General features: G+C 33.6%; 5 protein-coding genes across 5 annotated transcripts; all 5 read left to right on the forward strand.

Annotated features, from left to right (window-relative positions):
* The first annotated feature begins 575 nt into the window (after window positions 1-575).
* Window positions 576-2,430, forward strand: LOC133330659 (esterase B1-like). Its single transcript, XM_061539070.1, has 3 exons — window positions 576-622; window positions 709-1,027; window positions 1,081-2,430. The coding sequence occupies exons 1-3, from the start codon at window positions 576-578 to the stop codon at window positions 2,428-2,430; spliced, it is 1,716 nt and encodes a 571-aa protein (XP_061395054.1).
* A 2,347-nt stretch (window positions 2,431-4,777) lies between these two features.
* LOC133330660 (esterase B1-like) lies at window positions 4,778-7,978 on the forward strand. Its single transcript, XM_061539071.1, has 5 exons — window positions 4,778-4,788; window positions 4,862-5,135; window positions 5,252-5,402; window positions 5,467-6,203; window positions 7,517-7,978. The coding sequence occupies exons 1-5, from the start codon at window positions 4,778-4,780 to the stop codon at window positions 7,976-7,978; spliced, it is 1,635 nt and encodes a 544-aa protein (XP_061395055.1).
* A 559-nt stretch (window positions 7,979-8,537) lies between these two features.
* LOC133330661 (esterase B1-like) lies at window positions 8,538-10,776 on the forward strand. Its single transcript, XM_061539072.1, has 4 exons — window positions 8,538-8,584; window positions 8,640-8,958; window positions 9,366-9,516; window positions 9,575-10,776. The coding sequence occupies exons 1-4, from the start codon at window positions 8,538-8,540 to the stop codon at window positions 10,774-10,776; spliced, it is 1,719 nt and encodes a 572-aa protein (XP_061395056.1).
* Window positions 10,777-12,985: 2,209 nt separating this feature from the next.
* Window positions 12,986-14,885, forward strand: LOC133330662 (esterase B1). Its single transcript, XM_061539073.1, has 4 exons — window positions 12,986-13,012; window positions 13,082-13,577; window positions 13,637-14,358; window positions 14,427-14,885. Exons 1-4 carry the CDS (start codon window positions 12,986-12,988, stop codon window positions 14,883-14,885), a joined length of 1,704 nt encoding a protein of 567 aa, XP_061395057.1.
* Window positions 14,886-15,421: 536 nt separating this feature from the next.
* On the forward strand, window positions 15,422-23,546 carry LOC133330663 (uncharacterized). Its single transcript, XM_061539074.1, has 13 exons — window positions 15,422-15,432; window positions 15,521-15,794; window positions 15,865-16,015; window positions 16,086-16,819; window positions 17,049-17,518; window positions 17,982-18,255; window positions 18,529-18,679; window positions 18,817-19,541; window positions 19,732-20,075; window positions 21,644-21,736; window positions 21,801-22,071; window positions 22,137-23,027; window positions 23,091-23,546. The coding sequence occupies exons 1-13, from the start codon at window positions 15,422-15,424 to the stop codon at window positions 23,544-23,546; spliced, it is 4,845 nt and encodes a 1,614-aa protein (XP_061395058.1).
* Window positions 23,547-25,309: the final 1,763 nt, after the last annotated feature.

Below are 25,309 nucleotides of genomic sequence, written 5' to 3' on the forward strand. Positions count from 1 at the left end.
CATATTAATTAATTTATGTCAATCATAGCTGCTAAGTCCAGTCAAATAAAAAAAAATAACAACACTTGAAATACAAACGGAAAATAATTCAACAGTTACTTGAAAACATTTCAAACGAAAGGTATTACTCGAACGGAATAATTGTTTCCAAACCACATATTAAATAAAGAAAAATAATTGAATTAAATAACGATAAAAAAACTGGTATAAGTCTAAAATGTGTAAAGTAACAAAATAGAAAAAATAAATAAAATACCTTCATCGCATTTATGTAAAATGTGCAGAATACCTTTACTAGTGATGTATTTTTGCAAAATTATTAAATTCTATAAAAAATAACATGGTCTCCAACATTGGACATCTGAACATATAAAGTAAAACACTATGTGACTTCCGGTCACGTAGTTTTTATGTGAAATTAAAAAATACACAAAATGGATAGCCTACTTTATATATCACTAATGACTTCGAAGAGGACAGGAACTACAGTTTTTCTTTTAACGTTTCTTCTTTACTTATTTATCATATAGATTTGATTCAATTCCTATTACCACATTTATTTATAACTATATAAAATGGATGTGTACATTGGACCAATTGACAAACTTAAAATAGTTCTAAAGTAAGTATAAATATTCTATGAACTGCTGTAATGCCTAAAATCAAAAAAAATTTAAATTTTGTATTTACATTTCTCCCCCTCTTTAGATTCATAGCTCATCGATATCATTATTACAATAAAGCCACAAATCATTTTGTTACCACAAAAACCTCTGGCGGTTCGATTAGAGGCCGTAAACGTAAAAACGTCTATCGAGAATATGACATCTACTACTCCTTTGAAGGTATACCGTATGCCAAACCTCCGCTGGGTGAGCTGAGATTTCGAGCACCACAACCACCTGAGCCATGGAAAAATGTAAGGGACTGTCTACATATTAAAACGAAACCCATGCAATACGACTATATAACCAAAATGATAATGGGTTCCGAGGATTGTCTGTATTTGAATGTTTATGTCAAAAAGGTAGGTCCCTTAAAATTTTATAATTTAAATTCACTATATTTATTGATTTACAGTTTAATACACCCAAACCACTACCCGTCATGATCTGGATTTACGGTGGAGGATTTAATGTCGGTGAAGCTAGTTGGGATTTATATGCTCCTGATTATTTTATGCAAAAAGATGTTGTTGTGGTAACATTCAACTATAGATTGGGCATTTTTGGATTCGTTTGTTTCGATGATCCGGATTTAAATATACCCGGTAATGCTGGTCTTAAAGATCAAGTATTGGCTTTGAAATGGGTTAAGGAGAATATTCACAACTTCAATGGCGATCCCAATAATATTACCGTTTTTGGCGAAAGTGCTGGGGCTGCCTCAACACAATTGATGATGTCTACACCCCAAACTAAGGGTCTCTTCCACAAAGCCATCTTACAATCTGGTTCGTTTTTGTGCCCCTGGTCATTTACGGATAATCATAAATGGGCCCACAAAATAGCCAGCCAATTCGGGTATCATGGCGACAGTAGCGACAAAGATATTTATAAATTTTTGAAAACGAAATCTTCAAAAAGTTTAACCATTCACGATTTAAAATATTTGAGCAAAGATGAACATATGAGTCATATGCTTTTCCACTTTGCTCCAGTTGTCGAACCTTATCACACGGAACATTGTGTCGTCGATAAACCATTTAAGGAACTACTTTCTACTGCCTGGGGTAATCACATTCCACTTATTGTGGGTGGAAATTCTGCGGAGGGCCTTCTATTTTACAATGTCACAAAATACAACAAATACCTAATGAATGATTTAAGTGATTTAGTAAATCTGTTACCAAACGATGTACAACAGTCTCAAGATCCAGAGAAACTCAAAGCGATGGGTCAACAACTACAAAAATTGTATTTCAATGGCAAACAACCAAATTTTAACGATAATTTTTCACAATACCTCGAACTCAAGGGCCATGTAGCATTTTGGCATCCGATTTTAAGAACCATACAAGCTCGCCAACACTACGCACCCAACAGTCCAGTATTTTGTTATTATTTCGATTTCGATTCAATATTTTTTAATCACTTTCGTCGTCTGAGTTGTGGTAATTCAGTTCGTGGGGTGTGTCATGCCGATGATGTTCTGTATTTATTCTACACTGTCTTGTCGGATGGCCTTAATCGAAATAGCGAAGAATACAAATGTATTCAACGTCTGATCGGTATGTGGTATAATTTTGCCTTGACCTCAGATCCTAATTGTAATGAAATTGAACCGGTTATATGGAAACCAGTTACCGCAGATAACAGCGCACCGATTAAAAGTCTCATCATAAACAAAAAACTGGACTATGACACTTTGCCAGCGCATGAAAAAATAAGAAAGTGGAATGATTTTTACACACCAGGCAATTTATTTTAAACTAGTTAATGATTCTGTTATATTAGTAAATGGGGACAATAAAACGAATACCATTATTAATAAATTAAAAAAAAAAAACAATTAATTTTTAATTATGTAGAAGGTAAGCTTTATACTCAGCATTTATGTCCTAGTTGTGGTAGTCCAATAACAAAAGTACAAAAATAACAAACCGGAGTTGCAATAAAGAGGGCTCATCTGCTTATCTATTTTGGTTTTAAAATGCAAATAGGTTTTTCCAAAATATAACATCGATTGATTGATGATCGATTGACTAGATATTGCAATATATCTAGGAGACTGAAACGATCTTGAGATTTAGTCCAAGGAATCGAGATGCAAAACTGCACTTTTCATCTACCGTTTTTAGTAATGAATTTTCAGTTACGCTCACACTCTCTGCACATCCCTGGTCTAATTCCTTCGTAACATCCACAGCTCTTGGCCTATGTTTAATTATCCAAGGAGTAACCTTAGATGTTTGCTTATAAATCACCAATTTCTTTATAATTGTTAACTTAAGTTTTCTTTTTTTTAATTTATGGAAACTTAAGTTAAATATTATGGACAACACATTTTACGTTTTAAATTTAAAATTTTAAAATTATTTATTAATATTAATAAATGGTAAATAGTAACCGTTTAATTTCATTTATGCAGATTCGACAGTAGCTTCAAATAGTTCACATAAAACAACTACAACGATTTGATAACGTAATGGATCACTAGGAAAAACCTACCCATTTTTAGGGTTTTATAAAACCCACAATTACGAGATATGAACACGACAATGTTACGCTAGATTTCATTTACCCATTGCCGCCAAATACAACGGTGCGTGTGTGTGTGTTTCTCAAATGCTGATAAGAATGTTAATGCCAGACACTAAACAAGAAAATCAATGTCAATATCACCGCACGATACAACAAAAATGCTAAACCACTAAAACTAAAATATAATGACCATTCTCACCAAACATTTTATTTTCTCTCTTAATACTTATTATGCCTGAGCATTGACACCAAACAGCTGATATTGTTTACGAAACATGGACGATAAATAAAACCCAACAAATTATCAAAACAAAATAAAAATATAGTAGAGAAGAAACGAAAACAACAACAAATCATCGACCATTGCGATGAATGCACTCCGTTTTTTTATCGTTTTACTGAGAGTAGCACACAAAAGAGAGCGTATTGTAAAATATCTGCGAGCTAATACAAAACAATACCTAAGTGCAAGTAAAATGAGGGAATTGTATTTGGATAAGAGAGCAACACAATATTAAGATACTAATTGCAAAGTTCAATGTTGGCATTGAGGTGTACTGAAAATAGTACGGTTTATAGAACATTCATAAACAAGAAAAAACAGTTGCATGTGAAAAAGAGGCTTAAAATAGATACCTAAAATCGACCTTATAAAATATCGGGGGTAACTTAAAACAGGAACTAAATTCATTACAATATTTGTAAATATTTTGAAATCCTTGCATTTTAAGTATATAATATCTTTGGAAATCTGATAAAAACAATATGAATATTTTATCAACAAAAAAATACAAGTTATCAACATACGACCTCTGTCAAGCCACGTAGCCCAATATACCTGATGAGCCGCTTAACCAACGGTGAAACGTGTCGCATAATGGTGGGTACGTAGGTTCGGTTCTTCACCTGGCTTTCCTTTTCATTTCAAAACTTAGATTATTAAGCTCGACTCGAAAGAGTATAAATATCTCACTTAAAAATTATTTTCAAATGATCACTGCCCTTATAAGGCAAAATTCAAATAACGAAAAATCTTTACCTCAATAGACTTATTGAAGGGGTATTTTCACTACCTTATTATGGGTTCTGATAAAAATTTTGGTTTTCTAGACAATCAGCAATAAATACAAACAACACCACATGTTCAAATAGGAAAAACAATGTTATAAATCTTATGAAAAAATACTGCAAAAAGTACAATTGTACGGTATTGTGGTAACCAATTGTTTTTGCCATCACTGATGAAACCTTAAGAGAGACAAAGAGTCCACGATAATATCTTTACAATGTACAAAATAATAATAAATATCTTCATGTACTGGCGTTCTGCTTTCTAACTGAATTGGCTACATTTGGTATCTAGACTGCAAACTGCGTTAACGCGGAATACGGAAAAATAATTATTTAACCATTTGTCGTAGCGAATAGCGATTCAGCACCCGCATTCAAACACGTCAAACACACAAGTTGTCACCAATTGATAATAAAACAATTAAAAAATTTGCAGAAACCAGAAATAGACAGTGTTTTCGAGAAATATCAATTAAAGTAATTAACCAACCACTTGCTATAAAATGACAGAAAGGTAAGTACAATAACACACAGCATGAGAAGTGAAGAATCCACTGATTTTATCAACAAATAAATAATTGATAAATTTACAGTGAATTAATAGTCAGCACAACCTTGGGTCCCGTTAAGGGCCGCCAATGTGAGGGCGTTTACGGTCATGTGTTCTATAGCTTCGAGAAAATTCCCTTTGCTGAAGTTCCCGTTGGTGAGTTGCGCTTCCGTCCGCCACAGCCCAAGGAGACATGGTCGGATGTGCTGGATTGCACTCGGCCAGCGATAAAGCCACTACAGAAAAACATACTGACTAATCAGTTTGAGGGAAGCGAAGATTGTTTATATTTGAATATTTATGCCAAACAGGTTTGTGGACACATAACGTAATCGCATAGTTTAAGAGATTTTTATAAGAGAACCTACTCAATTGTGTGTTATCAAACTCTCTTACTTACCTATTGATTGTACTCTTTTGTTTGTAGCTAAAATCAGAGAAACCATTGCCGGTCATTGTATTTCTCTTTGGTGGTGCCTTTGAAAAGGGTGATCCAACAGTTGACTTACATGGTCCAGATTATTTTATGATGAAAGATGTTATTTTTGTTACCATTGGTTATCGTCTGGGACCATTTGGTAAATATTAATTTAAATGCAAGGATTTATTAATTTTTATTTACAAAACTTTCATTTTCTACAGGTTTCATGCAATTCCAAGATCCCGAATTGAAAGCACCCGGCAATAATGGCTTCAAAGATCAACTGCTAGCTCTGCGTTGGATTAAAGAAAATATTTCCAAATTTAATGGTGATTCCGATAACATAACTCTTAGTGGTGAAAGTGCTGGGGCTGCAGCAGCCCACTACCTCATGTGTTGTCCGCTGGCCAAGGGACTGTTTCACAAAGCCATCTTAATGTCCGGAAATATACTCTGTCCGTGGGCATATTTGCATTTAGAAAATGTTCCATATCGTTTGGCCAAAGCCTGCGGATATGAAGGACCCGCAGACAATGAAAAACTTATTTTCCAGTACTTACAACAACAACCCGGCGAAAATTTACTTAAACATTATGTAAATACGAAAGAAGAAAATCTCAACGACTATCTATTTACGTTTGGACCCAGCATAGAACCGTATGACAGTGATATGTGTATCATAAGTAAACATCCGGAGGAAATGTTGGGTGAATCGTGGGGTAATCATATACCAGTACTAATGAGCGGTACATCATGTGAGGGCCTACTTATGTTTCCCCGAGTACATTTGGCACAATTTTTGGTCACCGAATTGGAAGATAATCCACAACATTGCCTACCAGTATCGTTGAAATCAAAATATCCTGCCGATTTGCAAAGGATATTGGGTGCGAAAATTAAGTCAACACATTTTGGCGATAAGAAAGCATCAATGGAGAATGTTATGCGTTATTGTGAGGTAATTTATAATTTATGTATACATTATATGTTTGGTATTAAAGGCTATTTATTATACTCGTAATAATAGACACAGATGCTCCCAAGGTTAGAATAATTCCTTGCAATAACTGGCTATGTAATGATAATTTATACCTGTTAGAGATCTAAATCTCTTGCCCGTCTGTCTGACCATGTTTAATTATAAACAAAGTACAGATCGCATTTATAATCCGAATTGGATGAAATTTGCACAGTTCATATATTTGGCCCAAGGACGAACCATATTGAAATTGGAAAAAATATTCAATCCAATTTAATGTAAATGGTGCACCAAAGGCCCTATATATTTATCGATTTGCACGCAATTTGGCATGGCGTACTGAATTAAGTTTAGAATGATGTGTTTAAGTTTCGTGGATATCGGTTCATATTTAGATATAGCTCCCATATATATTTTCGGCCGATTTAAGGTAAATGGTCCCTATATACTTTTCGATTTACACGAAATTTGGCATAGCGTACTCAATTAAGTCTATAATGACGTATGTTAAGTTTCGTGAATATCGGTTCAGATTTAGACATAGCTCCCATATATATATTTTCGTCCGATGTAATGTAAATGGTGTACCAAAGGCTATAGGCTATAGAAATTTGGTTGTTAAGTTCTCCACGTGTGACAATTGAATACAATTGATTTAAATCCAGTTTTCTTAATTACATATGGATGGTTCGTTTAACCCTAATTAATTATATTATTTTAAATAAATAAAATAATCAGTAAATAAATCCATATAATTATATTACAATATGTCGATGATCTTGTCGCGTCTTGTCAATCCGGCTTAAATGTTGCATGCGTAATATTTGAGATTTAAGTACGTTCTAATATTTTTCAACATTTGGTCAGTTCTCCCATGGTTTCGATATGTAAAGTTACTGCCACAAAATGTTGCATGGTGTTCTATTGATATATTATTTATTTGAAATTTAAATTTTTGGGTTACATTTAAAAAAAATGAAAAATATGTTCCACTAAATACAACGATAAGTAAGATGATGAATCTATCTGCTATATGGATCACAACAATAATTTTATTATCAGATATTTATTATCTACATTTGCAATAGTACACAGATACTGAATATGAACATTTTTACCAAAACAAGTCGCTAATACATATACGATGTTCTTCATCTCAAAAAGCGAACATGAAGTATAGAAAACATATCACAAAATATACTCATTCTAATTTTATATATTAATATTACCAATTTTACAACAGCTAAAATAACATTTATTTTCAAAAATTTCCAAATTTTCTTAAATTACAGTATGCATCATACAAAATCATTTGGCATCCCATTTTACGCTTTATAAAGAAGGCACGCACAACAGCGGCACCCACCTACCTGTATCGCTTTGATTTCGATTCACCCGATTTCAATCATCAACGCATCAAATACTGTGGCAAACAGATGCGTGGTGTCGCACATGTCGACGATCATTCGTACTTGTTCTATGGCAATTTCTCGTGGAAACTATCCCCGGAGACCGATGAATACAAAACCATTGAACGTATGGTTGACATTTGGTACTCATTTGCTCTGCAATCAAATCCCAATGGCTGTCGCATTGAAAAGGAGCTGTTGAATGGTTCTTGGCTGCCGGTAAATCAAGCGACAAGTGCTGGCAATCTCAAATGTTTAAATATTAATCGAGACTTGGCAATAATTGATTTGCCCGAAATGAAAAAACTGGAAGTGTGGGAGAGCATCTACGACGCGGCTAAATAAACGAAAAAAAATGAATGACAAAGAATTAGTGGAAATTAGAGTAGAAACAAAATATTTGTATTATTATGATATAAAAGTTGAAATATGTATATTTTTTTATTATGATATAAAAGTTGAAACAAAATATTTGTATATATTTTTTATATTTTTAATTACGTTTTTATAACTCAAAATGTAGGCTGTGTATAGCTTATTAAAAAGTGAAATTATACACATTTGATCGTACACACTTAAAATAATTAATAAAACCCAAATAATTATACTGAATAAAACAAAACCAGTTGTTTGGTATTCATTTAAATACAAACATTATTTCTTTTATTGAAGTGTACACACTTTTAATCGATGTTCTTTAATGTTATTGTCACACACAAATATCACCTTCATTTGTGTGTGCATACCGGCTTTTTAATTTTTTTTCATGCATTTTTTTTTAATTTTATTTCTAAATGCCAATTTTGCATCAAAATCAACATATACTTGTTGATTACGCTCATATATTGTATCAGTCGGAAGAAATTAGTCCAAAGGCATAGATTGCGGAATACAGCTCTACCAAATGGAATTGGATCGAGGATTCGGGAAACTGGCCGTTTTAATTGCAAAGTAAAACTTGATATACACCTTTTTTTAAATTACTTCAAATCTCCTCCAATTTAAGATATGGCAAACACAAACTCAACAAATATTTAGGAGATACAGAGCAACATGAAATTGCCCTTACAAAATATGGTCGGGTACAGGGGCGACAACGTAAAAATATTTATAACGAATTTGGTACGTATTATGCCTTCGAGGGAATACCGTATGCCAAACCGCCTTTGGGAGATTTAAGATTTCGAGCACCACAACCACCCGAACCATGGCGAGGAATACTGAATTGTTTTAGTTGTAAACCGAAACCCGTACAACTTAATTTACAGACAATGTGGTGGGAGGGGTCGGAGGATTGTTTGTATTTAAATGTCTACACAAAAAAGGTAAGGCCATAAGAGATAGTGATGTGAAGATTTTGTGCATTTGTGTGTGGGAATCGTTCCTGATTTTAATATAGCTCTCATGACAATACTTGATTCATAAAAAAAAAAACAAAAAACACAAAAAAAAAAGGCAAAATGGCTATGGTATGTTATTTTTGAGATGACATGTCTTCAGTCAAAACGAATGAGAAATATTTTTCCAAAAAATATCCTCCTTTTATCCTAAGCCTTTGGGTATAGGTTGTGTAAATGATGCCAAATACGTAAATAACATATATTTGTGATAGACCTTTCCGGATCCCTAAATTTGAAAACCAGATTCTCAGATAATAAAACAGATTTTTGTAACAACCGATTGCAACCTTTAATCGACTTCATTATGATTTTTCAATATTTAATATATTCAGTTCAAAAGTGAAAACCCCCTACCCGTTATGGTCTGGATTTATGGTGGAGGATTTCAAGTAGGCCACTGCGACTACGCAATATACGCTCCCGATAATTTTATGCAAAAGGATGTGGTGTTTGTGAGCTTCAATTATAGATTAGGCCTGTTTGGTTAGTATTTCCCAACAAAATTTAATAAAATTGCCTTATAGACTTTGTCTTCATTTAGGCTTCTTATGTTTCGACGACCCACAACTAAATATACCCGGTAATGCTGGACTAAAAGATCAGGTTATGGCCCTTAAGTGGGTTAAGGAGAATATACATCGTTTCAATGGAGATCCCAATAATATTACAGTTTTTGGACAAAGTGCCGGAGGAGCGTCTATACATTATATGATGTTATCGCCCAGATTGAGGGGACTCTTTAACAAGGCTATAATCCAATCTGGTTCAGCATTTGCCCCTTGGGCCATTACGGATCGTCATGATTGGGGTTATAAATATGCCCGAGTGTTGGGCTATCGCGGAGAGTGTAACGATAAGCAGGTCTACGATTATCTAAAACAACAAAATTCTCGTCGTTTGGGTTTATACTATCACTCGCTATTGACAAAGGAACTGATGGTGGATCATGTTATATTCTTTTTTGTACCAGTTGTGGAACCATATATCACAGAGGATTGTATTATCAGCAGACCTATAATGGAATCACTTGCCACTGCTTGGGGTAATGATATACCACTGCTTATTGGTGGCACCTCATCGGAGGGATTGTTGGTGCATGCGGTGACCAAAAAACATCCTTACTGCATCAATGGCTTGGGTGATTTTGTCAATTTTCTACCTAAAGACTTACAACATTCACGCCACTATGAGGAGCTCAAGAAATGTGGTGAGAAGCTAAGAGAAATTTATTTCAAAAACAAAGAACCCAACTTTACAGAAGATATAATCGACTTTTTACATATGTTCGGTCATAAAATGTTTTGGCATGGTATATTCCGGACAATGAGAGCCCGCTCTAAATATGGTGAAAATAATGCACCGACCTATTGTTATCGTTTTGATTATGAATCGAACAGGTATAATCCATATCGTTCTCTAAGTTGCGATGACACGGTGAAGCAAGGAGTATGTCACAGTGAAGATTTGTCTTATTTATTTTATAATTTTCTATGTGGAAAAATGCCTGTCGGAGGAAAAGATTTTAAAGTGATGCAAAATATGATTTCGATTTGGTATAATTTTGCATTGGCGTCTAATCCAAATTGTGAGGAAATTACAGGTGTTCGGTGGGAGGAAGTAAGAGAATTTTCTAAACCTATCCGTTGTCTGAATATAAATGAACGCTGTGAATTTATTGCTTTACCCGAGTGGAATGAACTTTGTGTTTGGGATGAAATGTATCCCGAGGGGAGTTTAGTATAGGATTTTTTAAATGGATTAAATGGATTTTATGTTAAGTTTAATGGAAACCTTTTTTTGAGTGTAAATTAATAAAAAATATAAATGTAAACTATTTTTTGTAATATATTAATTCAATGTTGGCTATATTTTGAAATTAAACAACACATACAAATGGACCTTGTGGCTTCAAATGACAGAATAAAATCCTAAAATCGCATGGGAAATATGATGAAGTAATTATTTCTACTATTTAGAGGAAAATAAATTACGTAAAAACATATTTTTAATTTATTTATTGCCAACTTTTATTACTCAGTTTCAAAATTAAATTTTAATAACTAATCGTCCTAAAATGAATTTTAGCAAATTCATCAAAACTTCAACGTTCTTGAAATGATGGCAAATTGAATTGCATTTTGTTCGGTGACATTATAGCACTTTGCAATATTGTCATTTATCTTTAATAGTTACTAATTTGTGTTTTTATTTTAAGCAAAACTTTTTTGACGTTGCATAGGCGAAAAGGAAGATGACAACGACGACGAGGACGTGGAAGAAGAGTTGTTCGTTCACAAGTTAAAATGTTTGAAATTTAACTTTTGTGTTCAAAAGTTACGCTTTTTAGGAGCCAAGTCTATGGAAATGTTAAAGACGGCTCTTAGGACAAAAGATTGAAAGGATAACAGAAAATTTGCAATAAGGTTAAGGGAATGTTAAGTTTGGAAAAAGAAGAGCCTAATGTCCAGTTTTTGGTTGGTTTAACTCATTCTCAGATGTTTCTGCTGAATATTGTAAAATAAAAATATTGTAGTATAAAATGTTATTGTTTATTTAAAACCAAATTCTAACCAATTTATCTAAATGAACTTTTATCTAATAAAATATAGGTCAGAACATATTATAATTGTTTCTAATTTAAAGAATAAAACCAGTTTAATATTTTTGTTTTTCATTTATATGTGCTTCTACTACAATTAAGGTCAATGTCGCCTCTCAATCTCACTCTTATCTTATTTCCAAATTTTTTATACTGATAATGCTCGCCAGCAATGGGTGGTATATCTACGAATTAAACAAAAGAGTATTTAGTCGCTAAATATATTTAGGCAATATTAGATTGGAATTAGCAGCTATGGTAACGAGGTATGTGATATTATTAAATCATAAATGATTTTGAATAGAGTAATCAAAAATTATTTAATAATGAATTGAGTTCGACGACTAAATTATGTATTCTTGGAAAAAATATATGTAAATTAAAATACTAAATTAAGAGTCTAGAATGATGTGTGCTAAGTTTCGTGAAAATCGTTTCAGATTTAAATATATCTCCCATATTTACTTTCTTCCGATATTATGTTAATAGTGCACCAAAGTATTATAAAGTATATTTTGTCAGATTGACACGAAATTTTTCACAACGCACTATGGGCCAGAGATCTAATTTTCTGGTCATAATTAAAGCAGAGAGTTTATGAAATAAACCGATGATTTAGTTGGAAAACGTGATAAAAAATTCCCAAAACACAGAAGGGGGATACGTTTATATGGGGCCTACACCGACGCCTAATTCAATATTGATAATTATTGGTACGAAGATTTCACACTCAATGAGAATTAAAAATACTAAATTACGGAATTTAGTTTGGAAAACGAGCAAAAAAAATCCTCAACAAAAAAACAAAATTGGGGGTAATCCTATATGGGGGCTACCCCAAATAGTGGACCAAATTGATAATTTTTGTTAGAATATGTGCTGCACAATGCGAGCTCAAAATACCAAATTACATCCAATTTGTTTGAAGGTGAGATTAAAATCCTTCAATTTTATAATCACCTTGCAATGTTATTAATTGTCAATTTTAATTTAATTTTTATTAATTTTTTACATTGTCATTTTCAACCATTATTTTCAAAATATTGGCAATAACTCTTAAGTTTATGAACAGTCGCAGACGGTCGCAAAATTCTGGTTTACTAATTCCTAATAATTTTCACTTTCGTTATAATAACCAGTTCCATCTCTTTAATAGACCGTCATTTCATGTAAATATTTTAACACATGCCAATATTATATAACATTTTTCAAAAATATATTTTATTCAGAAAAATTGGTAAAGCTCAAAGTCCCCAGATTTGAAATATGTAATGCTTTTTCCTCTCTACCCGAAATGGTCTTTTTGCAAAAAAAAGAAAAATGGAATCCTAGCCGTATTATGTTGATGCTAGAATGAATTTATTGCGTTTGTTGAAATTGGTGCAGATGCAGGCATAGTTTCCATATATATTTCGAACGGGTGTCTGATTGAGATTACATTTTGAACAGATTTGGTCCACCCTAATATATATTTCCTTTAACCACAAAAATATATCTCTTAATGTCTCCTTTTACAGTTCCCCAGATAATCCCATAATTCAAACAAATTCGGGTAAAATTAAAGGACAATTAGCGGAAACGATATATGGTGATAAATACTATTATTTCGATGGAGTTCCATATGGTCAACCACCAGTTGGTGAAAATAGATTTAAAGCACCACGGCCCATTTTGAAATGGTCAGGTATTAAGGACTGTACAAAACAACCGAATAAATCGCTACAATTCAATGGACGTGTCAACGAGGTACAAGGATCAGAGGATTGCCTTTATCTTAGCATAAATGTCAAGAAATTACATACACACCCCAAACTGCCAGTGATGGTGTATCTACATGGTGGCGGTTTTAATGGAGGCGATTCCACCCGACGAGCCTGGGGACCAGATTATTTTATGATGAAGGATGTTATACTTATCTCTGTGGGTTATCGTTTGGGGGCATTGGGTAAAGAGAATAGTAATAACTATATTTTGAATATTTTGATTTTCACTTCCCTTTTTTAGGTCTTACTAAATTCAATGACAAATCATTGGAAGTACCCGGTAATTGTGCTCTTCTGGATGCTGTCTTGGCTCTGCAATGGATTCAAGATAATTGTCTATGTTTTAATGGAGATCCTGAAAATATTACACTTTTTGGTCATAGCTCTGGTAGCCATATGGTCCATATGCTAATGCAGACACCCATTACAAAGGACCTATTCCACAAGGCCATATTATTGGCTGGTTTTCATATGGATCTATTTCCCCATCCCAAGTGGCAATATCGTTTAGCCAAAAAGTTGGGTTATGCTGGACAAGAAGATGATGAAAAATCATTGTGTGATTTTCTAAGCAAAATGGAGGCTTCGAACTTGGTGAATTTTGATATATTTACTGAAGAAGAAAAACAATTATTTGAAATTATTAAAATGTATCCCTGTTGGCCAACCATGGATGACAGCATTATTACACAGAATCCCGCCATAGCTCAAAGATCGGCTTGGAGTAATAACATTCCCTTGATGATGGGTTCCACATCTACCGAAGCTTTAGCTCAATATAAAAAATTTCACAATAATCCCGAAACGTATGAAATGTTTAAAAAGAATCCTCGGCTATTGTTGGCAGATAATCTAAAAACCTTGCAGGATGAACAGTTAATACGAAAATTGTGCAACAAAATTAAAGATATACATTTTGGAGATAAAGAAGTAACAGTGGCAAATTTTCAATTGGCTCTAATGGTATTCATTTAAATCTATAAATTTTTTTAATTAATCATACAAATCAATAATTTTGAAATTGTTTCCAGAATGAATCGTACAATATGATATACCACAATGAACATCGCCTGATACAATCCCGTTTAAAATATGCCTCTGCACCCACCTATGTGTATCGTTTTGACTTCGATTCGCCTTATTTTAATTTCTATCGCCAGAGATTTTGTGGACCCGATGTACGAGGTGTCGGCCATGTCGATGAATTGGGTTATATTTTCCTGCTACCAGATGCGTACAAATTAGAAGCCAATACACCGGAATATCAGTGTATTGTCCAAATGATCGAAACCTTTTATTCATTTGCTAAAAACTCAGATCCTAATAATCGTCATTTGCAACCGGCTCATTGGGAACCTGTTCAGCACAAATCGGTTCCATATTGTTTGAATATTGGCTATGATCGCACAGTGTTTATGCCATGGCCAGAATATGAAAAGTGTTGTGCTCGAGATGAAGTTTACAAAATGACAGATATTGTGCTGTACTAAACTTGTATGTGTTTTAAATACTACGACATATTTAATACATTAGAATTGATTTAAATATATAACAATAGTGAAAATTTTTTTATTATTTGTTTAATAAATGTTATATACAAAATAGTGGACCTTAATTAATATTTTATTTCAAATACCATAATTTAAAATTTATCATAAGTTTCTGAACAAATTTGTGCATTCACACACAATATCTACTAACAAATTCTAAAATCTCAAAATCCAAATAAAGTGACTTTTTAATTTTTTATTAATTCCAAATATGTTTTTTATCAATCTAGCTAGAAGATCAAAATCGGAATATACATATATTTGTATTCGAATAAACAATAAAAAAACACAACCATTATCAACTAGTATACAATGTTGCTCACTATCGCCGCACATCTCTCTTTCGAAAGATTACAAAATAAAGTTCAACAACAACAACAAGTTCATAGTTAGTTTCTCTTAACTATGGTTCATTGCTGTTCTAGATTGTTTTCCACACTCAGTCCAGTGTCAAACGTTAAAGTCATCACATCGTTATGGGTGAAACGTAAGTTATGAAATCGAAAGAAACGACTTCCATCCACTGGTGTGCCACCACACAGCAACAACAACAATACATTTGATTTTGTTTTTAGTGTTCAGTATCCAGAAATAAAATTACCTGTTGGCCAATTAAAGGGCACAACCAGAACCAGCATTTACAATGATAACTACTACAGTTTTGAGGGTATTCCCTATGGCAAACCACCGGTGGGTGAATTGAGATTTAAAGCACCCATGCCCGCAGAACCATGGACAGGAGTTAAAGACTGTACGGACTTTAGCATTAAACCCATACAAAAGAATCCTGTAACTGGCATTGTTGAGGGTTCCGAAGATTGTTTATATTTGAATGTTTACGCCAAGACAGTAAGTAATCGTGGAGTAGGATAAGTATAAAGGGGACGAATTGATGTAACCCAAATCCCTTACATTACAGCTGAATTCTCCCAAACCTTTGCCTGTTTTGGTGTGGATCTATGGCGGCAGTTTTTTGTTTGGAGAAGCCACACGTCACATGTATAGCCCTGATTATTTTATGAGTGAAGATGTTGTCGTGGTGACTTTTAATTATCGTCTCTGTTCGTTGGGTATGTGAATCGCATTATCTAAAGCAATTGAATATTTTTGCAAGTAATGCTGCTGGTCTGCTGCTTTCAGGTTTTCTAAGCGTTGCAGATCCCTCAGTGGATGTACCTGGTAATGCCGGCATTAAAGATCAAGTTTTGGCATTACGATGGGTTAAACAATACATTCAACATTTCAATGGAGATCCTGAAAATATAACGGTATTTGGTGACAGTGCCGGTGGAGCCTCTACTCATTTCCTAACGGGCACCCAACAGACCAAGGGTTTATTCCACAAGGCCATTTGTATGTCGGGCACAATGTTGAATAGCTGGTCCATCACCCCACCCAAGGATTATGCTTATCGTTTGGCCAAGGAGAATGGCTACCAAGGTGAAAATAAAGACGTCAAAGTTATTGAATTCTTGCGTTCCCTAGAACCGGCAAAATTGATTAGAGACGATTTACTGGACGATGAAGATAAAAGAAATGGTGTCTCATTTATGTTCGGTCCATGCATTGAGCCTTATGTCTCCGAAAGTTGTGTGGTGCCTGAACATCCTCGTAATATGTTGGCAACTGCTTGGACCAACAATATTCCCATCATGTTTGGTGGTACTTCCGATGAAGGTTTACTTATTTATCCCAAATATAAAATGTTTCCCCAAATGTCGAAAGCTTATGAACTGGATCCAGAGAGATTGTTGCCAAATGAAGTGAGAGTGAGCAATGATAAGGCGAAGAATCTCGAATTGGCTAAGAAAATATCTGAAAATCATTTTGGTGATAAGGGACCGAATGGCAGTGATTTGCATAAAATTGTTTATGTGAGTATTTTTTTTTGGTAAAAATAAAACTATTAAAATATAAAAATAGGGAAAACAACGGCATTTACATTAGAACATTTTACCGGTTTAACCTACTTTATGAGGATTAATTTGTTATAATGGCATTGACAAATTGTACCCACTGGGTTAACGAAATCCAGTACAATGAATAGTAATTCCTCTGTGAAAATTACCAATTTTCGTAACAAATTTAATTTTGTATTTTCAGTACTCTGGCATCAAAATGTTCTGGCATGGTGTCCACCGTTCCATTTTGGCTCGTCTAAAACACTCCACAGGACCCACCTATTTATATCGGTTTGCCTTCGATTCGCCCACCTTCAATCATCATCGTAAGCGTTTCTGTGGTAATGATATTAAAAATGGGGTTGCCCATGCCGATGATATTTCCTACCTTTGGTATGCCTTCTATGCCTGGAAATTGGATACAAATACCAAAGAATATCAAACTCTACAAAGGATGGTTAAAATTTTCGTGGACTTTGCCAAGTCATCGACATTGAATAATGAATTTGAATTGTGTGGATTGGCCAATGTAGATAAAACGATTCAATGGAAACCGTTGAAAGCTACCGACCCATATGAGGCTTTAAATATTGACGAAAAATTGGAACTTAAAACTATTCCAGAAAAGAACGATCTTTTGCTGTGGGATTCCATCTATGAAGCTGATCAACTGTGTTGAAAATGTGATTTTAATGAATTTAGAAATGTGATCTTCTTATAAATACAAATACAAATGAATAATAACCAGCATATATATGTTTTAATAAGCATTAAAATATTTGAATTAAGCTGTGTCTACAATTATGGGAACCCTCTATAAATTTTTCGTTCATTTGCAACCTAAGTTATTAGGGGATTATAAAATTCTATTTAATAATAATTGTATACACATTTGTTTATATATTAAAACACAACGAAAACACAGTATAGCTGAGCTTTTAATTGTCCAAAATAAATATCCGAATTAATTTAAAAACCTTAGCATGTCAACAAAATATTTCCAGCTTTGTTTGAAAATTTGTTTCAGTCGAATAAAGATTTTCAGAGTGTTAAGAAATAGATAAAAGAAAAATGAAAAACTTGTGAGTATTTCTAAGAATAATGTTATTTAGAAAATATTGAATTTTTATGATAGTCTAGAATATCAGAATCTTACCTTACCATTGGGTCAAATTGGTGGTGCTCTCAGAACCACTATTTACAATGATATCTACTATAGTTTTGAGGGTATACCATATGCCCAACCACCTGTCGGAGAACTACGTTTTAAGGCTCCTTTACCCGCCAAGCCATGGAAAGGAATCAAAGATTGTACCGATTTTAACGTAAAGCCAATACAAATAAATAAATTCAAGGGTGAAGTTGAGGGTTCTGAAGATTGCCTTTACTTGAATGTCTACACAAAGAAGGTAAGTTAATTTGCATAAAATATATTTTAGAAAGACGCAACAGCAGTTTTCAAAAAATACAAATGCGGCCATGATTCTGAGATCCCGGTCGAATAATTCGAGGTATTAGAAATGAAATGGAGTACTTCATATAACTTCATAATACGGTTGAGAATATAAACAGAAGAATTTGTAGCCAACTCGACCGGTAGAAAGCTTGTTATGAGAAAATCTTTTACAAATTAAAAATTTCATATTTTTGATACACATTTAAAGATATCTACTATTTTACAGTTATATTCTCTGATGCTTCTTCCTGTCATGGTTTACATTTTTGGAGGCGGATTTAACAATGGAGCAGCAACAAGAGCTCTCTACAGTCCAGATTATTTTATGCAAAAGGATGTTGTTATTGTAACTTTAAACTATCGCCTTGATTCTTTAGGTAAATGTAAACAATTTGATTCCTTATATGACAATATCCGAAAATGATTTTGGAAGGAAAGCAAACGGATTTGTCTCATATTGAAACAAACTGAAAACGCGTATAAGTCTTATTTTAATTTCATAAATTTTCTCAAGGCTTCCTCAGCATAAAAGATCCAACGCTGGAAATTCCAGGCAATGCTGGACTAAAAGATCAAATACTGGCACTCAAATGGGTTAAGAAATATATCCGATATTTCAATGGAGATCCTGATAATATTACCCTCTTCGGAAATAGTGTTGGTGCAGCATCGGTACATTATCTTACAGCAACAAATCAAACGCGTGGACTATTCCACAAAGCAATTTGTATGTCTGGCACAATGTTGAACTCCAGGGCCACGACACCACCGCATGATTATGCATTTCGTTTGGCCCAACAACATGGTTATAAGGGGGAAAATATTGATGAAAAAGTTGTAAGATATTTACAATCCTTAGATGCTAAGAAATTGGTTCAGCACAAGTTGCTAACCAATGAAGATCGTCGAAATGGCATTCGATTAACATTTGCACCTGTTGTGGAACCTTATGTGGGTATAGATACCGTGGTACCCTTTGAGCAAAGCCAAATGTTGAAGACGGCTTGGGGAAACAATATTCCGATTATGTTTAGTGGTGTTGTGGATGAGGGTTTGTTATTATACTCGCAAGTGAAAACTTATACAAATGTGGTAGAATCTTTTCGGAGAGATCCTGTCACAATTCTACCCTATTTGGTCAAGCAGAAATGTGGCGAAGAGGAATGTTTGGAACTAGCGGACCGATTATTTAATTCATATTTTGGTGATAAAAATGCATCACTGGCAGATGTGATTCATGTAAGTGGATACTGCACGGCATTAATTACTAAGTGGGATATACTTAATAGAGATAAAAAAATATTAATTAATATTTTTTAGTAATCACAATAAATAAAATGTTTGGCCATACTTACAAATTTTAAAAATACTTGTTAATGGACCAATACCCTCACGTAAAACCTGAATTTCTTCCCCATTTTCGTTTCAGTATTACAGCATTCGAGATTTCTGGCATGGTCTCCATCGTTCACTATTGTCACGTCTCAAATATGCCAAAGCACCAACTTACCTCTATCGTTTTCCCTTTGATTCGCCCACATTTAATCATTATCGCCAAAAGCATACCAAGGGTGAAATAACAACTGGTGTTGCCCATGCCGATGATTTGTCTTATTTGTGGTATGGTGAACACTCTTGGAAATTGGATAAATGTTCTGCAGAATATAAAACCATACAACGAATGGTGGATATATTTACAAATTTTGCCACAAGTCGTGATTATCACCATCAATTGGTCTATGATGACAAATGTAATCATTACCCTTTCATATGGTGGCCTTTAAAGAGCACAGATCCCTATCTAGCCCTCAATATAGGCGAAACTTTGTACACCATAGAAATACCAGAAAAGAAAGATCTTCAATTATGGGATTCTATATATTCTCATATAAAACTTTCATTATTTTGAAATGATTTTTATATAAAATTAAGGAAAATATAACTAAAAAAATCAAGTACTTTCGTTATCAAAACTGATAGATTATTTCCAAAAAAATTAAAAGTTTGTTAAAAAAAGGCAGGTTTAAAAATAAATTAGAAAAAAATAAATACTTCACCCCTTCCGTGCCCTTAATATCTATTGACATTTAAGGCGAGAAGAGCAATTAACCACACAATATAACAAAAAATGATTATCTTTTAAATAAACAGAGATACTTCAGAATTTATATTTATTTGCGATAACAAAAGTTAACAGTCATTGTCGGGTAACACAATTGTTTTTAAAATAAATATATGTTTAAGAGAAACTAATTAAAGAGAAAAAAAAATATAGTCTCGAAAAGAACACACACACATTACAATAAAAACATGAAAATATTAAAAATTGCCAAAGAGAATTAACATTGATTTGTTTAATAAGAAAGTGAAAAGTATTTAACATGTGTTTTGTATTATACTCGCTCTCTTTCTCATTCAAGGAGACTTATAATAGAAAGAGGTTATGGAACGTATTTCATCAGTTATTTTATGTTTTTATTTTATTTATTTATTTTTTTTTTTTGGTTCATTTAATTTTAAAAGTTGTTGTTATGGCGAAAATATTTTCGAAAAAATGTCCGTCTAATTTATATTTATTTTTCGCCAAGGCCTATATAAGGTCAGAAAGTTAGGACGGCTGAGTATTAAGTTTGTTGTCAAATTATATTTTGAAACCTATTTTATTTAAAGACGAAACAATTAGTTTTCGCCTCGGCAATAAATTGACGTGAAACCTAATAGAAGCAGCTGTTTTCTAGAAGAATTTGCTTACTGGCCGACCTTATATAGACCTTGATTTTTCAAATACATTTTCATACATTTTGTATATTTTAAAAGATAGATTAGAAAGTCAACTATGATAATTTTTTTTGGAATTCAATATATTTTGAGAAAAATGCAGTTATCTGTTGGTTTTACTGGATGACCTTGGACCTTGTAATCGCCTATGCGGTATGTCTACCATTGTCATTTCAGTATATCAACAATGAAATATATACCTAAGTTGTCTTCATATATCATTCTTTGTGGACGGTACGTAAAACCTTGTTATTATAGTTCTGCTCTTTGAATTTCAATAACAAATGCTATTAAATAGTTGTCGTTCTTCATTAGTTGAAATCTTTTCGTAAACATATAAACAAGCTGTTATATTATACAACAACACCCAAAACTGACCTAAAGATTAGAGAATGAAACCAACATCAATCTTAAATAATACAGAATTGTGAAAAGTATTCAATTTGCTCTGAAAGATATTAACCTTTGAAATTTTCAAATGTCAAACACAAATGTCTCTGTGAAATGATTTGGAAAAGGTGTGTAGTTTACTCTCTTAAATTAAGAGAAATTCCACTTGAAAGGTACTACAATATTCAGCCGGGCGCAAGTAGTTCAGTTAGGTTTTGTAGTGCGATTCGATCAGGACGGCGCATTGTGGCTACCATGGACAGCGGGTAAGAACTTTTATATATTTTTCGCTTTTTAACAACAAAAGTTACCCTTATTTTTTGCTAACAGGGAAGAAAAGCCAATTATAAAAATTACACAAGGTTTAGTGCGGGGCACTAAAAGTAAAACCCTTTACGATGATGATTACTACAGCTTTGAAGGAATACCGTATGGCCAACCACCTTTAGGTGAACTGCGTTTTAAGGCACCATTGCCTGCCCAACCATGGGATAGTGTCAAAGACTGTTTTGAATTCAATGTGAAACCGCTGCAAAAGAATTACCAAGGCGAAATTGAAGGTTCTGAGGATTGTCTCTATTTGAATGTTTATGCCAAAAGGGTGAGTGGTACAAACGGTTGGTGTTTAATAAGAATCAAATATATTTCATTTCAAATATTTCACAGCTCAATGCCAAGGAAAAGCTACCAGTCTTAGTTTATATTTACGGTGGTGCCTTCAATACGGGTAACTGTACCAAATCTAAATATGGCCCGGACTATTTTATGCAGGAAGACGTTATATTAGTTACCTTTAATTATCGTGTCTCCGTATTGGGTTTTCTTAGCCTAAAAGATCCATCACTCAATGTTGCCGGTAATGCTGGTCTTAAAGATCAAGTGTTGGCACTCAAATGGGTGCAGCAAAATATTGCCCAGTTTGGTGGTAACAATGAAAACATTACACTTTTTGGAGAAAGTGCTGGAGCAGCTTCGGTCCATTTCATGATGTGTACCGACCAAACCAAGGGTCTTTTCCACAAAGCCATCTGTATGTCCGGTTGTATTTTAAATAATTGGGCCCTAACCAAAGATACCACCGATTTGCCATATAAATTAGCTTGCGAGAAAGGCTATCAAGGAGATAACAACGATCGTGACGTGTTGGAGTTTTTAAAACAATGCCCTGCAAGCGAATTGCTACATATGGATAAGCTTAACCAAGAAGTTATTTTAAAAGGTGGTTTCTTTGTTTTTGTGCCTTCAATGGAGCCCTATGATAATCCGGAAGCCGTTGTTCGAAAACCTTTATTGGAAAGCATGAAAACCTCATGGGGTAATTCTATACCTTTGATAATAGGTGGTACCTCCTTTGAGGGATTGGTTAGATATCCACAAGTTAAACACAAGCCGGAGCTGTTAAATTTATATAAAACCAGACCTGAACTGTTAGTTCCGCCAGAACTATTAGTTGGGAAAACTGATGAGGAAGCAAAATCACTGGGTAATATTTTGTATGATCTCTATTTCAAAGCAGCTGAGGGCGATGAAAAGCAATATCTTATGAAATATTTAGATGTGAGTCACACACATTTACTTCCTAATAATTATTATTCTAATTGCAATTCAATTCTTTTTCAGCACTGTTCATTTTATTCCATTTGGCATGACCTACATCGTGTTATCAGATCTCGCAAAGAACTTGCCACGGCTCCCACCTATCAATATCTCTTCGATTTTGATTCACCCACATTCAATCATCATCGCAAAATGTTTTGTGGTACCGATATAGAAGAGGGTGTTGCACATGCCGATGATTTAGAATATTTATTCTATGCTTTTTATTCGTGGAAATTGGAAAAAGATTCGAAAGAATATTTAACAATACGTCGCATGATTGAATTGTGGACCCAATTTGCCAAAACATCGAATCCCAATTGCCAGTACACCAAGAATTCGGAATGGAAGACGATAACTGAAAGTGACATCAAACAATGGCTTAGAATTTCAAATGATATTCGGTTTGAAGAAATATCGAAGGAATTCCAAAATAAGTTAGATGTTTGGAATAGTTTGTATGATAAAGATTTGTTTTAGAAATAGTGATGAATTGTAAAGATTTCAAAATTGGAGAACAATAAATACGTTATTGTAATGTATATACCCTAAGGGAAAAGTAATGGTTTGGAATTAAGTAGTATTCATAAAAAATGATTTTATAGATCAAAACATAGAAGTCTATCCATCGCACTTATATCGACAAAATCATTTCTTCAGTCCTTCAGCAGATAGAAGACCCTATATAGGGCGCCCAAGGTATGGAAGACCTTATATTGTTATTTTATGAATAGACGACTTTTTACACAATTTGCATTAGAAAATAAGGCTTATAGAGATAGTCAATCTGTTGTAGATAATTGACTTCAATATTCTTCTACTGTAGACTAGTGTAAATAAAATTGCACAGCTGATAACTGATTCACATATAGCCACAACGATTTGTTTTTTCTTTTTTTCTTTCTTTTTGCTCTCAACCCCTCTCTACAAAATGTAAACATACAAACAAACAAAAAACCGGCACTTGATATTGAACTACAGAAACAAAACAAGAAATAAATCATTAAACAAATGTGCGATTAAAAGCAAATACAAAAAAAAACAGAAAAAATTGCGAATGGGAGACTATAAAAATATGCAAATTAAAATTAGCTTGTTAATGTTTGTTGTGCCAAAACAATTCCAGAAATGCAGTCCACAATGACAATTAAATTCACTTAACAAATTTTTTTGAAAACGAAATTTCCCTATTTATTAGCCAAATGTGTTGAAGATGATCCAAACGATTTTGACGTACATATATGGTTTGGGGAGGTGGTTGTCTTCATTATGTATTCCGTGAAGTGTTTTGCGAATATGCGAAATAGCGATGTTTTGCAAGTTGACCATGCAAGTTGCTGCTAAAATAATAAATATTTTGAAAAAATACTAGAAAAAAATACTAAAGTTCTTGTATACATGCTCCAACATATGTCCAAAATGTTTTTAACTATTACTGTTAACTAAAAATGACTACATAGAGGTTGCAGGATATGCTTCAAAAGTACGATCCGAAAATCAATATCGATTCTGAGTTAACATAGCCTCAGAAGCTTTATCATACGACATAAAAAGAAAAATAAAAACAAATATATTTTTTTTATATTTCACGTACATGTATCGGCTACTAATTTTTTTCTCACACCCAATTGACTTCTTACAATGTTCTTGGAGATACCAAAGTAATAACCCTATTTTATAAATGCATCGATTTAAGTGAACACATTTCGGGGGGTTTTAAATTATTTTTTATATTTTGTTTTGTCATTTGAACAATCTATTAATATTCCATTTAGTGTCCACTCCAATAGTTCTCTACAATTTCCTCTTCAAACCCATTTCAACTTCACACTTCTAAGTAATGCAACACTGCAACACACATCTCACAATTCTGTTGGCGAAGATACTTTTGTAGGGTACTTTTGTATCGAAAAGATACGGCTTAATTGTTTTCATCTTTGTTTTGATGTGCTTCTGTCATTTCTATTGTTTTTGTTGCTGCTACTGATTAACGTCGCGCGTACAAGATTCATTGGCCCGCACACACATTCAAAACACACAAACGCCACCACAAGAAGCCGCAACAGCTCATACTAAACGAATGGACGATCCAACCGGCCGGCCGGTGGCTCCAGCAGAGGTTTGGGGATTTGTTTGTTGATGTTTTTTGCCAGACGCTGACGCTGCGCCTGCGTTCAGCTGCAGTTTGTTGTTGTCGTATCATTTTTGCTGCCACTTTTTTCATTCAAAATTTGCAAAAAAAA

The sequence above is a fragment of the Musca vetustissima genome, unplaced genomic scaffold, assembly GCF_032173495.1.
Source record: "Musca vetustissima isolate MV318-11 ecotype Yass unplaced genomic scaffold, APGP_CSIRO_Mvet_v1 utg2684, whole genome shotgun sequence".
In the NCBI taxonomy this organism is placed as follows: domain Eukaryota; kingdom Metazoa; phylum Arthropoda; class Insecta; order Diptera; family Muscidae; genus Musca; species Musca vetustissima.

Coding starts and splice junctions, on each gene's coding strand:
- LOC133330659 (XM_061539070.1), top strand. CDS start 576: ATGGATGTGTACATTGGACCAATTGACAAACTTAAAATAGTTCTAAA. Junction 623..708: donor AAACTTAAAATAGTTCTAAA/GTAAGTATAAAT, acceptor CCCCCTCTTTAG/ATTCATAGCTCATCGATATC. Junction 1,028..1,080: donor TGAATGTTTATGTCAAAAAG/GTAGGTCCCTTA, acceptor ATTGATTTACAG/TTTAATACACCCAAACCACT.
- LOC133330660 (XM_061539071.1), top strand. Junction 5,136..5,251: donor TGAATATTTATGCCAAACAG/GTTTGTGGACAC, acceptor TTTTGTTTGTAG/CTAAAATCAGAGAAACCATT. Junction 6,204..7,516: donor ATGTTATGCGTTATTGTGAG/GTAATTTATAAT, acceptor CTTAAATTACAG/TATGCATCATACAAAATCAT.
- LOC133330661 (XM_061539072.1), top strand. CDS start 8,538: ATGGAATTGGATCGAGGATTCGGGAAACTGGCCGTTTTAATTGCAAA. Junction 8,585..8,639: donor CTGGCCGTTTTAATTGCAAA/GTAAAACTTGAT, acceptor CTCCAATTTAAG/ATATGGCAAACACAAACTCA. Junction 9,517..9,574: donor TTATAGATTAGGCCTGTTTG/GTTAGTATTTCC, acceptor GTCTTCATTTAG/GCTTCTTATGTTTCGACGAC.
- LOC133330662 (XM_061539073.1), top strand. CDS start 12,986: ATGAATTTATTGCGTTTGTTGAAATTG. Junction 13,013..13,081: donor TATTGCGTTTGTTGAAATTG/GTGCAGATGCAG, acceptor CATTTTGAACAG/ATTTGGTCCACCCTAATATA. Junction 13,578..13,636: donor TTATCGTTTGGGGGCATTGG/GTAAAGAGAATA, acceptor TCCCTTTTTTAG/GTCTTACTAAATTCAATGAC.
- LOC133330663 (XM_061539074.1), top strand. Junction 16,820..17,048: donor ATTTGCATAAAATTGTTTAT/GTGAGTATTTTT, acceptor TTGTATTTTCAG/TACTCTGGCATCAAAATGTT. Junction 22,072..22,136: donor TGAATGTTTATGCCAAAAGG/GTGAGTGGTACA, acceptor AATATTTCACAG/CTCAATGCCAAGGAAAAGCT.